Source organism: Coregonus lavaretus, assembly GCF_964263955.1.
Source record: "Coregonus lavaretus genome assembly, chromosome: 31".
In the NCBI taxonomy this organism is placed as follows: domain Eukaryota; kingdom Metazoa; phylum Chordata; class Actinopteri; order Salmoniformes; family Salmonidae; genus Coregonus; species Coregonus lavaretus.
Genome location: NC_140018.1, coordinates 33,207,710 through 33,224,100, shown reverse-complemented (window position 1 = coordinate 33,224,100; position 16,391 = coordinate 33,207,710). Strand labels below are relative to the sequence as shown.

At 44.7% G+C, this 16,391-nt stretch overlaps 1 protein-coding gene and 1 pseudogene across 2 annotated transcripts in view; one reads left to right on the top strand and one right to left on the bottom strand.

Annotated features, from left to right (window-relative positions):
• LOC311107169 (transport and Golgi organization protein 1 homolog) overlaps nucleotides 1-1,348 on the top strand; it is a 29,627-nt gene extending 28,279 nt beyond the window's left edge. Inside the window, 2 exon segments of the mRNA XM_084149659.1 lie at nucleotides 478-847; nucleotides 978-1,348. Of these exon segments, the coding sequence (XP_084005785.1) occupies nucleotides 478-847; nucleotides 978-1,285 (678 nt within the window). The 3' untranslated portion in view covers nucleotides 1,286-1,348.
• Nucleotides 1,349-4,065: 2,717 nt separating this feature from the next.
• On the bottom strand, nucleotides 4,066-6,275 carry LOC311107168 (axin interactor, dorsalization-associated protein-like; annotated as a pseudogene). The gene is made up of 6 exons: nucleotides 6,255-6,275; nucleotides 6,045-6,158; nucleotides 5,376-5,526; nucleotides 5,050-5,172; nucleotides 4,778-4,894; nucleotides 4,066-4,574 (listed from the first exon to the last, which is right to left on the bottom strand). The product of its transcript is annotated as an axin interactor, dorsalization-associated protein-like (transcript).
• Between the last annotated feature and the right edge of the window lie 10,116 nt (nucleotides 6,276-16,391).

The window sequence follows — 16,391 nt, the reverse complement described above, 5'->3', positions numbered from 1 at the left end:
TAAGACCTTCCCTGGGCAGCCCCCCATGCAGCCACAGGCCCCCCATGGCCATGACTCTTCTGTGGGCCCCCAGCCCGGCATTGGCTCCCAGGGCCAGGGGCAAGACTACCCTCTGACCCCCACTGAGTGAAATGGTGGCACTGTTCTACAAAGCCTTAACTTCAGCACAACTACATGATGGATATCTCAAATGTGTTATCATTTAAAGCTGTGTGTGTGTTTGAGGTTAATGCTTTGTGGAAACGGTCCTGATTCCGAAATCAGTGTGATTCTTGTGGAACTGTGTAACTTGACTTATTGTGGGTTATTGTTGTCTTTCTCACATGTGCATGATTGTGTTTGTTTTGTTCTAACCTAACGAAACTGTTTGAATCACATGAAAGGGGTCTTCACTGTTGGTGCCAGCAACAGGGCTACAAGCACAATGGACATATTGCTATTCTTCGTTTTAATGTTTGTTGTTTGTTGTTCCTCCAGAACTCTCGACCTCAGGGTCCTGGCTCCCTCCTGGTCTCTCCCATCAGCTCCCCCCCCGACTCAGGCCCCGGCCCCCTCAGACCAATCATCAGCTATCCCTCCGGACTCTGCTACCGTCCCCCTCCCGGCCCCGGCCCCCACCACATCCCTCCTCCCCCACCCCCACCCTTCATGCCTCCCGTGTACCGACCAGACAACGGACACTCAGGCATGATGCCTCCCGGACCCCAACCGCCTAATGGACACCCGCCTGGTCCCATGATCCCACCCAAATATCGGCCTCCACCACCTGGTGCTTACAATCCCCCTTCCCCACACCACTGGGGCCCTCCTCCACCTTCTCACTATGGACCGGTGCCTCCCTCATTCGGTAGGTGGTGAATTCTGGCCCCCAGCTTTTACCTCAAGTTGACTCTTTGCTATTAGTATTTCAGTTGTGGTTAGTAATGCTATTGTTATGTTGGTACTATGGTATTATATTTGTTTTCCCTTCTACCTAGGTGTTTCCAGCGGCACTCCTATGGCCCGACCCATGGGACCCCTACGTACCTACGGGCACTATGGACCACGTGATCATTCCATCCCACCCCAGCACCTGCCCCCTTGGGCGGCCCCATACCCTCCTCACGGCGGCCCCAGAGACTTCCCTGGGCAGCCCCCCATGCAGCCACAGGCCCCCCATGGCCATGACTCTTCTGTGGGCCCCCAGCCCGGCATTGGCTCCCAGGGCCAGGGGCAAGACTACAGCTCCCAGCAGGCAACAGCTGCCCCCCAGGACTCAGTCAGCTCTGCCATGGCAGAGCCTTAGACACCCACCAACCGTTAACGACCCGGCTACATTTAATCAACCACGATTCATCTCTTTATTTTTCTTAAATTATCTTTTCTTAAAGCATCTTAAATGTTAGTGTTCCTATTAAAGCATCAGAAAATCAATGTCTTATGTTTCATATGTTTGAGTAGTGACTGAGGCTTGCCACTCTGCAAGAAGGCCTATTGTGCAATAACATTTATATTGTATGACTGAGGATTTTCAGTTTTTAAAAGGGTATTATGTTGGTTTTGTATTAATTTCACAATGTTATGGAAATTATGAAAAATAAAGGGGCCCCAAGCTTTTTGGGTTGCTTGCGCTGGTTCTAATCCCCGAGCCGACTAGGTGAAAAATCTGTTGATGTGCCCTTAAGCAAGGCACTTAACCCTAATTGATCATGTAAGTCGCTTTAGATAAGAGCGTCTGCTAAATGACTAAAAATGTTTACAAAAAATGTATCAATCATTTCAGAAGTACAGTATTATCTTAACTCTTCCCAAAACAGTCTTCAGAATGAACTGAAAAGGAAGGTTGTGTAAATTGATAGTCAGAGATGTATTTACTATTCTTAGGATATTTTATTAATAAAGCTGGTAAAAAGTACTGCAGTTATGTTATCTATTGTTCATATGAAGCATATGACAACTCTTCAGATCCATTTTAGTTTAAAGGAAATGTCTGATAGTGCTCAATGTATTTGTTTTGTATGGATAGCTATATTACATGTGAAAAGCCATTAATCACTCACTAACTGAACACCTGTCATATTACCTTCACATTTGTTTGTCTTTTTTTTGTTCTTATGTTACATCAGGGATGCATCACATTTGTCAATTTATTTTCAAGTAAAAAAAGAACCTGATATTTCTTGCACATGATTAAAGTCCGTATTTGCATTACATTTATATCATTGCGCTCAGATAATGTATGCTTTGGTGAGAAATATTTGTTTAACTCTGAGTAGGTCCCAGAGCGTTTCTTTGTACCCACAGACAATATTTACTGCTACCAAAACACTTGACTGATTTGATTATTAATGGCATATCTGGAATGGTATTATGTACACTGTTATCAAGGCTGTCAAATGATTGTATAGTTGGGCTCTGCTCTGCCTTATACAGTATGTGAAGCCATAAATGGAGTTACTGAAGGTTAATCATGATGACTAAGTGAATTTTCTGTCGGCCACACCCTACACTTGAATTTGCTCTCTTTGTACATGCTATCAATAACAGCTACAGTAATACCCATCTGTTTATTCCTGAAGTGGTTAATTCTGGTAATTGCTATGGGCACTCCTGCAAAGCCTTCACTAGTCTTGCATGACAGTGGCTATGGTAGTGAGCATCAAATACGTGATCCATTGTGGTTCAATTGTGACTGACTGATCTACAAATAATTAGCAGTTTATTTTATGATGAAAGGTCATTTGTAGATCAGTCAGCAGTCACCTGCAATGTCGAACAAGCCAAGTGAAAATTTGACATGTGTTTAGTTAGGATTCGCTCCTTTAGTAAGTGTAAAGGAGGACTACTATTCAAACAGCATTTTGTTGTTTATTAGAAATGAAAGCAGTGTAAATTGTCAATCCAATGATAAATGTTCATTTTCTCACAACCTGTCACCCAAAGCACAACACTGTATTGACAATCGTCAACCTTTTCAGACAGCACACACAATAATATGCACTGATTAGTGTCTAAATGCCACATTCAAAACAACTGGGAACTTGGAAAGACAACTGGGAACTCCCAACTGGGATATCTTTTTGAACGGTCATACAACTCGGAATTCCAAGTCGGAAACTCTTTCTAGAGCTCCGACTTGAAGATCACTGACGTCATGATTTTACCTCGTTCTTTTCAGAGTTCCCAGTTGTCTTGAAAGCACCATAAGTATATTCAGTTAGTGCCATTACAAAAAAAATATCAAAATATTAATAAAAATGTAGACAATGTTTTAATAGTGGTTAGCCATTGTGGCATTGATGGGAACAGCATTCAAAACAAAGGTAGAAATCAACTTCAGTTACATGCAGCATCCTTTTTCAAATCCCTTTACAACAGGATGACATCATAGCATCTCAGAATCCTTTTTTAATGGTAATAAAATGCATCCTTACTTCCTCCCATCCTTGAAGTAATCACAGATCTGTGATAGGATAGATTAAAGCAAATATCCCAATATATTGCTTTTACCTATTAAATAATGCCAGATAAGTGATAAGGGTGCATTTTTAAGTAAATGAACAGGGCAGTTATGTTTTCACTCTGTGGCAGTTGTGTCAAAATATCTCATTGTGCCCATTTGAAATTGGCACCAGGATATGACATCATCAATACACCGCTTGACCACCTATGACCATGTTGTTCCTCTTTTGTCCCCAAACGGAAAGACAGAGGAAGACTAAAGACGAGGCTGGTTGTTTTTCTGCTGGTTGCTTGACATACAGTGCCAATTGTTAACTCAACTCTTATTTTCCATTGAACGTCATGCAGAGAGGAGAAAAAAAGTTATCGCTAATTGGCATCAGAGGGGTCAAATGCAGCGTTCGTAACCAAGTGGGAATTTACCATATAAGACTGGGAAAAATCCATTTGAACGGCCCTCCAACTGGAAATTACTAGTGAGAAACTCGTATATATCATCCTGAGCTCCCACTTCTCCCACATGCTGATCTCTGACTTCACCTATTAAGGAAATGACCTGGATAACAGCCTTTTCGGCAGTTAAATTCAACAACAAAACTTTATTTATAAAAAGTAATCTATTAATATGGTTTTTTAACACTCATTTGTTTACCAGCATGATAGCTTTTAGTTTATGGCTTAGGAAGCTTGTTGGCCATTAGACAAATCAGCCTTTCTCAACAAGTTCAAAGCACGTGAATGCATCCAACTGGTATTTACGACTTCACAACTGGTAAATTCCCACCTCCCACCTGGTTACGAACGCAGCATTATACAGTAGGGTGTTGTCACCGCTGTAGTTAATATGTGTCATCCAGGGCCATCCTATGACAGAGTTGAGGGTGTGGCCTTTGGGCCTGCTGGGTTTAGTATTGCTGATGTGAGTGGAGGCGGATACGCAGTAGGTACACCAAACTTTGTTGGATGTCTGATGACTACAGTGGAATTCTGTGGTGCTTCTGCTTTCTTGATGTGCTCCATTCAGTGACCTCGGTTATTAATCTTTGTGCAACGTCTGGTGGAGGTGGAGATAGAGTGGCTTCTTTGTCAGGAGCTGGAGCTTCTTCCTCTTGAAGTCAGTGGGCTTCTTGTACCTGACATCCGATAGCATAAATAAGTGATTATTTCAAACTGTATATTCAAAGGGCAGACTGACCAACAACAACAAAAAATAACACTCAAATCTGAGATTCTCCAAAGAAATAGTTATCAAATTTGATTTATTTTCATCTTTAAATAAAATAGAGAGTACATTTAAAGAAAGTTAATCTGGAAAATTCAACAATGTGTCACTCACAACTCGATCACAATGGGACAGGTTTGATCTCATCCATTTCCATGAAGGCAAAACATTTTGTGCTGGTAAACCCCTTCTTGGGTTTATAGTGCTTGAACTCAAAGAAAATAGCTACCCCTGGAACATGAACAAAATTCAGGATTAACAATTGTCCGCCCAATCCCTCTGCAAGGATTTGAACATAAACGGACACTGTAGTAGCTTAATATTACATGATACTAGCTAAATAGAGGCCCCACTACTAATTCAGTAGAAATAGAAAGTTTGATTACCTTTTGGTAGTCTCTCGATATGTCTCTGGATCTCGATGTCTACGCTGAAGTGAATGTATGTGTCCTCCTTTCGGGTAGCCACAGGTGTGTCTTGCACTGGGTTCAAATCAATGCCATTCACATCTGTTGGGAAACAAAACGTTCAGATTCACTTGGGCTGTTCTGCAGGAAAAATATATAAAAAATGTACTGTCAAGCGTCAACTCAACAGAGATAATTCTTTTTACAAAATGTCTAGATTATCACTGCTTCAGACCTTACCATTTCAGATGTGAAGGTAAGCAACTCATCTCAGCATTTTAAACAATATTGCCTACATACAGTACCTTTCACACTAACTGTCATGTAGGGATCAATGCATTGCCCTGCATCTTTCAGCCCAATCTTGTCAATCTTTATCGTGTGCAGCGACATCCCGGGCTCTGAGGGTAACCGTGGCAACAATGTACCTGTTGGAGACATGGAAGCTGTAACTTTCTAAAGAAATACAATAATTGCATAAAACATTCCCACTTTCCCAGAACTAATGCAGCTGAAATCAATATAATGTTGGCGTCCGAAATGTAACCCTATTCCCTATATAGTGCACTACTTTTGACTAGGGACCATAGGGGCCGTATTGCACTATATAGGGAATAGGGTGTAATTTGGGACGTAACCAGTGTTTATACTTGCAGATCCTTTTTCAAGTCATTACTGTCAGCATTATTTTACTTATACAATAATAGGCAGCAGAAGAAGTTGTAGACTGACTAACAGGTAAGGCTAAGATGACATACCCATTTTGGTGAACGCTTGTAGAAAAAAAAAGAAGACATTGTAAAGTAGATTCAACAACTAAAGTTATCTAGTAGTATTAGTAGTATAGGGTTATTGATAATAACAAACTGTCTATTAGTAGGTAATCATATTCATGCTACAACAAAACCTATTGACTTAGGGTCCTTTAGTAGGGCTGATAGTTTAGAGATCAAGAGGTCAATTAAGGAACATACCTTCAGGTAATGCTTTACTCCTGAGTGTTTCACTCGCTCATAGAAGCTGTTGTAGTCTTCCAGCTTCGATTCGGGATGGTGGTGTAGTATCTCTGTGCCTATCCTCCAAATTATCTGAAAGACAAAGTTTGAAGAAATCAAACTTAGCATCTATACAGTACTTCTTAGCTACACTTTGTGAGTGTTCAGTCAGTCCAAAGATAGACCTACCTCAGCGTAGAGTTGTGGCATGTTTGCAGTGGTATCCTCCAGTGTCTGTGAGTAACTGGCCATGTACTCTGCGGCATCCTGCCATCTATGGTGCAGCAAGACCTCCCTGATGTGTTGGAGGCAGTTCCTTGTGGTCTTGTGAAAGCCAGTCTCACGGGGTGTCTCTGTAATGAAACAGACATAGCTACTGATTAATAAGACTAAAGAGAGCATCTTATGTAAAGATGAAAACGATAATCAGACACTGACATACACTACGTGACCAAAGGTATGTGGACACCTGCTCGTCAAACATCTAATTCCAAAATCATTGGCATTAATATGGAGTTGTACACCCTTTGCTGCTATAACAGCCTCCACTCTTCTGGGAAGGCTTTCCACTAGATGTTGGAACATTGCTGCGGGGACTTGCTTCCATTCAGCCACAAGAGCTTAAGTGAGGTTGGGCACTGATGTTGGACGATTAGTCCTGGCTGGCAGTCGTCATTCCAATTCATCCTAAAGGTGTTTGATGGGGTTGAGGTCAGGGCTCTGAGCTAGCCAGTCAAGTTCTTCCACATTTCTGTATGGACCTCGCTTTGTGCACGGGGGCATTGTCATGCTGAAACAGGAAAGGGCCTTCCCCAAACTGTTGCCACAAAGTTGGAAGCACAGAATTGTCTAGAATGTCAATGTAAGCTGTAGCGTTAAGATTTCCCTTCACTGGAACTAAGGGTCCTAGCCCAAACCATGAAAAACAGCCCCAGACTATTATTCCTCCACCACCTAACTTTACAGTTGGTGCAATGCATTCGGGCAGGCAGCGTTCTCCTTGCATCCACCAAACCCAGATTCTTCCGTCAGACTGCCAGATGGTGACATGTGACAACGCGTTTCCACTGCTCCAGAGTCCAATGGCGGCGATCTTTACACCACTCCAGTCGACGCTTGGCATTGCGCATGGGGATCTTAGGCTTGTGTGCGGCTGCTCGGCCCGACTAACAGTTATTGTGCTGACATTGCTTTTAGAGGCAGTTTGGAACTCGGTAGTGAGTGTTGCGACCTAGGATTGATGATTTTTACAAGCTATGTGCTTCAGCACTCGGCGGTCCTCTGTGAGCTTGTGTGGCCTACCCCACTTCGCACTTCGCGGCTGAGCCGTTGTTGCTCCTAGACGTTTCCACTTCACAACAACAGCACTTTAAGTTAACTGAGGCAGCCCTAGCAGGGCAGAAACTTGACGAACTGACTTGTTGGAAAGGGTGGCATCCTATGACCGTGCCACGTTGAATGTCACTGAGCTCTTCAGTAAGGCCATTCTACTGCCAATGTTTGTGTATGGAGATTGCATGGCTGTGTACTCGATTTTATACACCTGTAAGCAACGGGTGTGGCTGAAATAGCCGAATCCAATAATTTGAAGGGGTGTCCACATACTTTTGTGTATACATAGTGTATGTAGCACCAATCGGTAGGCAGGACCTTGAACTAGCTGGTTTAGCTTACTCGAGGGTTCACATATTCGTCTACACACTGTATTTTATCAATTACCTTTAAATATAGGAGGCGCCAGGGGTAGGTTTGGCTTCTTGATTTGTTTTCTGTTGATTGATTCATCATCATCTGAAGACTCATTTTCGCCCAGTTCTTCTCCAGGTACCCTGAGTTCCGACTCCAGATCATCCATGACTCACCATTTGAGGTTCGACCTATTTTCGTAAACAATCATGTGAAAGCCACTATATATATATATACAGTGGGGGAAAAAAGTATTTAGTCAGCCACCAATTGTGCAAGTTCTCCCACTTAAAAAGATGAGAGAGGCCTGTAATTTTCATCATAGGTACACGTCAACTATGAGAAACACGTCAACTAATGAGAAAATCACATTGTAGGATTTTTTATGAATTTATTTGCATATTATGGTGGAAAATAAGTATTTGGTCACCTACAAACAAGCAAGATTTCTGGCTCTCACAGACCTGTAACTTCTTCTTTAAGAGGCTCCTCTGTCCTCCACTCGTTACCTGTATTAATGGCACCTGTTTGAACTTGTTATCAGTATAAAAGACACCTGTCCACAACCTCAAACAGTCACACTCCAAACTCCACTATGGCCAAGACCAAAGAGCTGTCAAAGGACACCAGAAACAAAATTGTAGACCTGCACCAGGCTGGGAAGACTGAATCTGCAATAGGTAAGCAGCTTGGTTTGAAGAAATCAACTGTGGGAGCAATTATTAGGAAATGGAAGACATACAAGACCACTGATAATCTCCCTCGATCTGGGGCTCCACGCAAGATCTCACCCCGTGGGGTCAAAATGATCACAAGAACGGTGAGCAAAAATCCCAGAACCACATGGGGGGACCTAGTGAATGACCTGCAGAGAGCTGGGACCAAAGTAACAAAGCCTACCATCAGTAACACACTATGCCGCCAGGGACTCAAATCCTGCAGTGCGAGACGTGTCCCCCTGCTTAAGACAGTACATGTCCAGGCCCGTCTGAAGTTTGCTAGAGTGCATTTGGATGATCCAGAAGAGGATTGGGAGAATGTCATATGGTCAGATGAAACCAAAATATAACTTTTCGGTAAAAACTCAAGTCGTCGTGTTTGGAGGACAAAGAATGCTGAGTTGCATCCAAAGAACACCATACCTACTGTGAAGCATGGGGGTGGAAACATCATGCTTTGGGGCTGTTTTTCTGCAAAGGGACCAGGACGACTGATCCGTGTAAAGGAAAGAATGAATGGGGCCATGTATCGTGAGATTTTGAGTGAAAACCTCCTTCCATCAGCAAGGGCATTGAAGTTGAAACGTGGCTGGGTCTTTCAGCATGACAATGATCCCAAACACACCGCCCGGGCAACAAAGGAGTGGCTTCGTAAGAAGCATTTCAAGGTCCTGGAGTGGCCTAGCCTGTCTCCAGATCTCAACCCCATAGAAAATCTTTGGAGGGAGTTGAAAGTCCGTGTTGCCCAGCGACAGCCCCAAAACATCACTGCTCTAGAGGAGATATGCATGGAGGAATGGGCCAAAATACCAGCAACAGTGTGTAAAAACCTTGTGAAGACTTACAGAAAACGTTTGACCTGTGTCATTGCCAACAAAGGGTATATAACAAAGTATTGAGAAACTTTTGTTATTGACCAAATACTTATTTTCCACCATAATTTGCAAATAAATTCATAAAAAATCCTACAATGTGATTTTCTGGATTTTTTTCCCTCTTTTTGTCTGTCATAGTTGACGTGTACCTATGATGAAAATTACAGGCCTCTCTCATCTTTTTAAGTGGGAGAACTTGCACAATTGGTGGCTGACTAAATACTTTTTTCCCCCACTGTATATATATATATATATATATATATATATATTTGTTATATTTTTAGCAAAATATAATGTAGGTAGTTTAGCAAAAAGTGTGAATTTGCTCCAAACCCCATGCATTTACATTTTAGTCATTTAGCAGACGCTCTTATCCAGAGCGACTTACAGTTAGTGAATACATCCTTTTTTTTTTTTTTTATACTGGCCCCCCGTGGGAATCAAACCCACAACCCTTCGTTGCAAACGCCATGCTCTATCAACTGCGCTACATCCCTGCCGGCCATTCCCTCCCCTACCCTGGACGACGCTGGGCCAATTGTGCGACAGAGCCTGGATTCGAACCAGGATCTCTAGTGGCACAGTTAACACTGCGATGCAGTGCCTTAGACCACTGCGCCACTCAGGAGACTATGCATGCTACCAACGCCTCGTCAGCGACACAACGCCTCGTCAGCGACACAAAATAAAATAATTCCGGGTCACGGAATTTCTGAGTTTTTCAAAATAAAGGTCGCCCACGTAATAGTAGAAAAGTATAATTAAACTGTATTTATTCATGACAAAAATAATTGTCTAAACATTAAAAATGATTCATATTTGTTCCTATTTAAGTGGTATTTGCATTAAATGTGGGGTTCAAAACATGGTCTAAGGTCAAATAGGGCGGCAGGTAGCTTAGTGGTTAAGAGTGTTGTGCCAGTAACCGAAAGGTCGCTGGTTCTAATCCCCGAGCCGACTAAGTGAAAAATCTGTCGACATGCCCTTGAGCAAGGCACTTAACCCTAATTGCTCCTGTAAGTCGCTCTGGATAAGAGCGTCTGCTAAATGACTAAAAAAATAAAAATAAAAAATGCCTGCAATACACTGTATTCTTCTTCTTCTGTGGGCGTTATGGTGGACTACAACCCAAAAAGGTGTATTGCCGCCACCAACTGGATGGGTTGAAACCAAAACAAGGTAAAAATAAAATCCATACGTGATAGGGAAACTAACTTAATCCACCCAAATAAAAATAGTACATTGACAAAACAAACTCCTATTTCTTCCTTCTTTCAATTCTCCATATCTCCCTTCTCAGGCTTTAGGGCCTGAGACGGTGGTACGGCTTGTGACAATATTCCATGTAACTCCTTCGTCGAGAAATCTTTCAGCCCCAGGAACCTCTCCGCCGCTTCCACAATGATTTCTATCTTCCTGGACCTTCTCTCCACCTTGGCAGTGCCATTTATCACCATAGCTATAAAGGCCACAATCCACCTTCTTAACCTTTGAAATGTCAGGATCCTGCTGGTGAAAGGCAACCCCTGCAGCCTGCAGTGAAGGCCTTTCCATTTTACATTTAGATTTTTGTCATTTAGCAGACGCTCTTATCCAGAGCGACTTACAGTTAGTGGACTTCAAGTGCACCATTCAAACCCTCAACCCTTTTACCAGCTGCTGCATATGATACGCTCTGGATAGCCCTGACTTTGGCTTGCAGGGATTTGTAGTCTTGCATGTCTACTTTGATGCTAATTAGCATTTTTCGAATCTGAGAGTAAATAGAGCCGAATATATTGATAAAAGTCACCTTGTCCAAGAGCGATTTAAATGGTTATCAAAACGTCATGCCAGGGTAAGCCTACACGAAACACAGCCCTTATTTTAAGTGTTTCTAAAATTCCCTATAGGAAAAATGAACGGTGGAAAAACAATTGGAACCATTTCCCTGTTTGACCGCTAGGTCATAATAATGATTTAACAACAATATAATGGAATAAAATAGAATAGAATAAATTAGGGAAGGGAGTTGGTCGCAGAGGTCTGGTGTTGGTGGAAGGACTGGTAAAGGGTGGACCTAGTGCTATAGTAGGAGTTGACTGTACTGATAGTGACCCTGTTGTCTATGGTGATAAGAGTTAACTGTGGAGTCGACCTTACTGATAAATGCATAGATCAGAATAATTTGACAAAACAGATGAATAAAAATAAGGCTGTTGAACCACCAAATCTGAAACATAAATTGTATGGGGTGGCAGGGATGTAGATAATTTTAAACAATAAAGGCAATACTTGGGGAGATATTGACCCTGAATATGGAATGGACCAGCACAGTTTGCCAACATCACTTTTATGGGTTGTAAGAATAGGCAGAAAGAGGTTAATGTCTTTGGTATTGGCCTGTAATTAGTTGAAATGCTTTTTTGTCATTTCATTTGCAATGGCATGTGACTTGGATCATTACCATCATTGATGGTCCTCCCAAATATGTTCACTACCGGGCTTCCCTGGACCTTGATAGTAGAGTGGCTACTATTTTGGAAACAAAATAAAACAAGGATAGCCAACCCTTAGCGTCGTCCCTCAACTAGGCATTTATATTACCATTTATTTGATCAATTCTGACTTTTACTTTTAAAGGTTAATATAAATGTAGTTGAGGGACGATAGCCTACCCTGAGACTGTGAGAATCATATCCTCTCTGTATTTGCTTAGTTTTGTTAGAAATTGCGTAATTCAAATCTGGTATTGAAATAAGAATCAAGAGATCTTCAATCCAAGCTAAATTTATTATATGCAAAATGTATGGATGATAAGTATGTTGGTTCGTATACGGGCTCACTGAAAAACCTCGCAGGGCAGACAGAGAACTAATCCATTGTTTTAGATTGTTCTTCAAATACTCTGACAGAGAGAGAGTTCCCACCTCTCTGCTGGCCAATCAGAGTAGAGACTTGAGCGTGGTTTAGACTTACTCAGCCAATGCGTTGGCGCACTGGCTGTTCCCCGCCTCTTAGCGCATCCCTGTTTCCAGGCATACGTTTATCATAACAACCTGTCATAGTGAGAAGAGCCAGCTCCCCTAGACACCATTCCTACGTCCAAGGAAGGTTCACAGATCACAAAGAACCAGTATAGTCTAGTATTTGGAGACACAAATCCTTATCTCATGTTACCCCCTAAAACAGCTCTTCACATCAATCACAGCTTGCCAGGTGACACAACCTACATCAGCCCAGTCTAGAATGCATTCTTTCTAAGTTAGTCATCCCATCAATTAGGAGAATAATAAATCCCCCAAAGTTTGTTTTGGTACCCAGTGCCTGAAAAATTATCTACAATACTTTTGAGGTATCATAATAAATCTGCGGGAGTCAGATAGGCAAATTGAATGGAGAAATCGAGTGGGAAATTGCGCTCACTTGTCAGTAAACTTGTGGAATATTTTAGTTCTATCCAACAAATACGTGATAAACCCGAATCAGAACGTATATTGTGATGCAATAATCATATTTTATTTTTTAGTTTTGACATTGTCTGCCCAGATTTTCATATTTGCCTCCACGATCAACACATCCTTCGAATTGCTCCAGCCTTGGATTCTCTGACTTGTCGGCTTCATCTGCTCATGCTCGAGCAGAGCCAGCCAGCCCAACATGGCTGTACATGTTTCTTATGTAACGTTATACATTTTAATTTTATGTATTCATAATTTCATACCCAAAGCCGCAGTCGAAAGGAGATTCTCCGACTTCAAAAGATGTGCAGACGAAGAATGCAGTAGTAAGTACTTGGCGCTAAACTCACGCGTATTTTCAGGATGCTTCCATCGTTCAATTCACTATCCCCCACCTCATCCCTAGCTAGTTTGACAGGCGTTATCATTGACCGGTTGCCATTTCAAAGGGATGAACTCGGCTAACCTAACTGTCGTTAGTAGTAAATACCAATAAATAATAACCTAAGCTTGCTTGGTTGTAGCCGAAGCGAAGCCTCTGCCTGTGTTGGCTACTGCCTGGCTAGTCGCCCAATTCTGGATGTAGAGCAACGTATGCTAACGTTAGCTCAACTATGTGTTTCAGTACTAACTAACGTTCTATATCGTGGAGCTCCGCCCCATAGGGGAGCTCTGCTCCTATTGGTTTACCCACTGCCCTAAGGCAGCATCAGCCTGAGACAAAATTATGCACACACCTGCAGCCAATAGGAGTACAGGTGTCCCTATAAGAGGGGATGCCTCCCCTCAATCAGCCTCCCTTGATCTTCAGTGACTGGACTAGACTGAAGAAGCCAAGAAGAGACGAAGAGAAGACTCAGGACGAGAACACCGTCGAATTTCCAGTCATCGACGTCGTCCTAAAATGAGCACACCAGGAGATTTTCCACCCCCAAAAGCTATTTTCAGAGCTCAATGCAGATGCTCCTCCATGGAGGCCGGCGACTCCCACGACTTATGTTTCGTGTGTCTAGGGTCCCAGCATGCCAAAGAGGGCATCTGCAGTCCCCCTAACTGCGCCTCCTGCGCCCTCCTTTCTACAAAGGAGAGGAAGCAGCATTGGGCGTTTTTTAGGGAGGATATCCCCCTAGAGGACGTGTTGTCGATATAGCCTCTGCTTCAGAGGCATCATCCGACAGCGCAGACTCAGGGGATGACATTCCTATGGAACAGTCAGACCCCGTCCCTCATACATTCAAGCCTCCCTTTCCTTTGGTTAGCGAGAGGGCTTGTAGTTCCTATGGTGATGACGACACGGGCTCTGAGAAATCAGAAGCCCTGTCCTTCACCGCAGCGTCTCTGAGAACGGACTTTCCGGGTCTCATTGAGAGAGCTGCTAGACGGCTGGAAATACCGCTGCCCCCTATTCCCTTCGCACCGGAGGTTGACTTAATGGAGGGCGGCCCCTATTCCAGGCCAAGAAGAGCGGCAGAGCCATTAGCTCCTGCCATGCCTTCATTGGCAAAATACGTCGAGGGCTCATGGGAGGCACCTTTAGCGGCGCGTTCGCCGGCTAAAACGTACCTCCCATTCACTAGAGTGGAGGGAAGGTTCCAGGGCCAAGCTAAGGGAATCCCCAGGTTAGAGAGCGCCATGGCGGCGTATCTCGTACCGGGTTCGAGTCCCTGGCCCTCTTCCAGGAAAGCCACGTTGCCATCTCAGAAGGACCGTCTCACAGCACAGCTGTTAGAGAAGTCCTTCAATTTGGGAGCCCAAGCTGTAGCAGCAGCTAACAACATTGCCCTCTTGGCAGCCGCTCTGTCCCGTTTAACCACGGGTAAGACAGTGCTGGAGCCAGAGGAGGTGGAGGAGGCGTCTAGAATTTCTGGCGCCATCCTACACCTAACACAGGCATCGGCCGTCTGCTCGGGGAGGTCCATGGCCACCTCGGTGGTCGCGGAGCGACACCTCTGGTTGTCACTGACAACCATGAAGGAAGCAGACAGAACGTCCCGGTCGAACGCTCCCCTCTCTGACGACGGGCTCTTTGGAGTCGCCGTCAAAGAGGCGACTGAGAGGTTTTCCAAGCTGGACGAGGAAAAGAAGATACCTGCCACTGGCAGGGAGGTTAGGCCCTGCACCGTCTCGTAAACCATCCACTTCCGCCCCCCAGAGTAGACAAGGATCTACAGCGAGGCGGCGTATCCGGCGCCAGTCGGCGGCCGCAGGAGGCAGGAGAGCGGGCCCAGCCCCCCCAGCAGCCACGGTGGCCCCATTGCAGCCGGCGAGGGAGGTGGTGAGAGCGCCGACCTGGGCCCCTAAGGGAGGCCACAAGAGGAGGCGCACATGACGGGACGCGGGGGAGCGAATGGAGGACACGTCATCCTTGAACGTGACCACTGTTCCCCCCCACCCTTCGGTTGAAGGGATGGGTGATGATGTAAATGCTTTTGTTGATGTGTTGAATAAAGAGTTGGCTCCACCTGACTTTGTCAAAAAAGAGCCCCTTTTCCATAATACGTCCGAGAGCGTTCAAATCTCACCCTCTCTCCCTTACCACTCTAAGCGCCGTTCAGCCCACCAAGGGTGCGCTGCTGAACAGGCATTCAGAGTAGGTTCACATAACACTTCAGGTATAAGAAGTGCTTCACATAGCAGACGGCAGTCTTTGTCAGACTCTGACATGATGACGTGGTCGCTATTTGGGGATGGCGCACTATCACAGACTAAGGTCTCTGTTAGTGCGATTCAGACCCATGCGGCGTTCACGGAGGGCCCGATTACCACGGTCACGATGGTGCCAAGTGCATCGGCGCCCCCACTTCTTTCTGAACGCGCTAATACTCACCACACTGAGTGTAGTTCAGCCCACCAGAGGTGCAGAGCTGAACGCACACAGGAGGTGAAAGGAGGAAATATATCAAGACGCCGTCTTGGTTTACCTCAAAGAGACCTCACATTACAGACTCCAAGGAGTACTGTAGTGAGTGTCTCTCATAGCAGGCTGCAGTCTCAGTCAGGAGACATGATGACGCAGCCGCTATTTGGGGATGGCGCACTATCGCAGACCAAGGTCTCGGTTAGTGCGATTCAGACCCATGCTGCGTTCACGGAGGGCCCGATTACCACGGTCACGAAGGTGCCCAGTGTATCGGCGCCCCCACTTCCCTTTGAACGCGCTAATACTCACCACACTGAGCGTGACTCAACCCACCAGAGGTGCAGAGTTGAACACACACAGAAGGTGAAGGTTAAGAAGGTATCAAGGCGCCGCCTTGTGTTACCTCATAGGGACCTCATATTACAGACTCCTAGGAGTATTGTAGTGAGGGACTCTAATAGCGAATTGCAGTCACCTACAATGACGCAATCGCTTGCTGAGGATGGTGCCCTGTCGCAGGCTGTGGCCTCGGTCAGTGCAATTCAGACCCGCGCTGCGTTCACGGAGGGCAGGAATACGACGGTTACGGGTTTAACTGACGTCTCTGCCCCCCCTTCTGGTTCAGAACGCACTAATGCTTCCTCTCCCTTTCATGGGAGGCCCGCCTTGGGCTGTTCCACCACCTCAGTGTTGGGGAACAGCGGCGGCAAGGGCCATAGAGGAATACAGGTCCTTCCTACTGAATG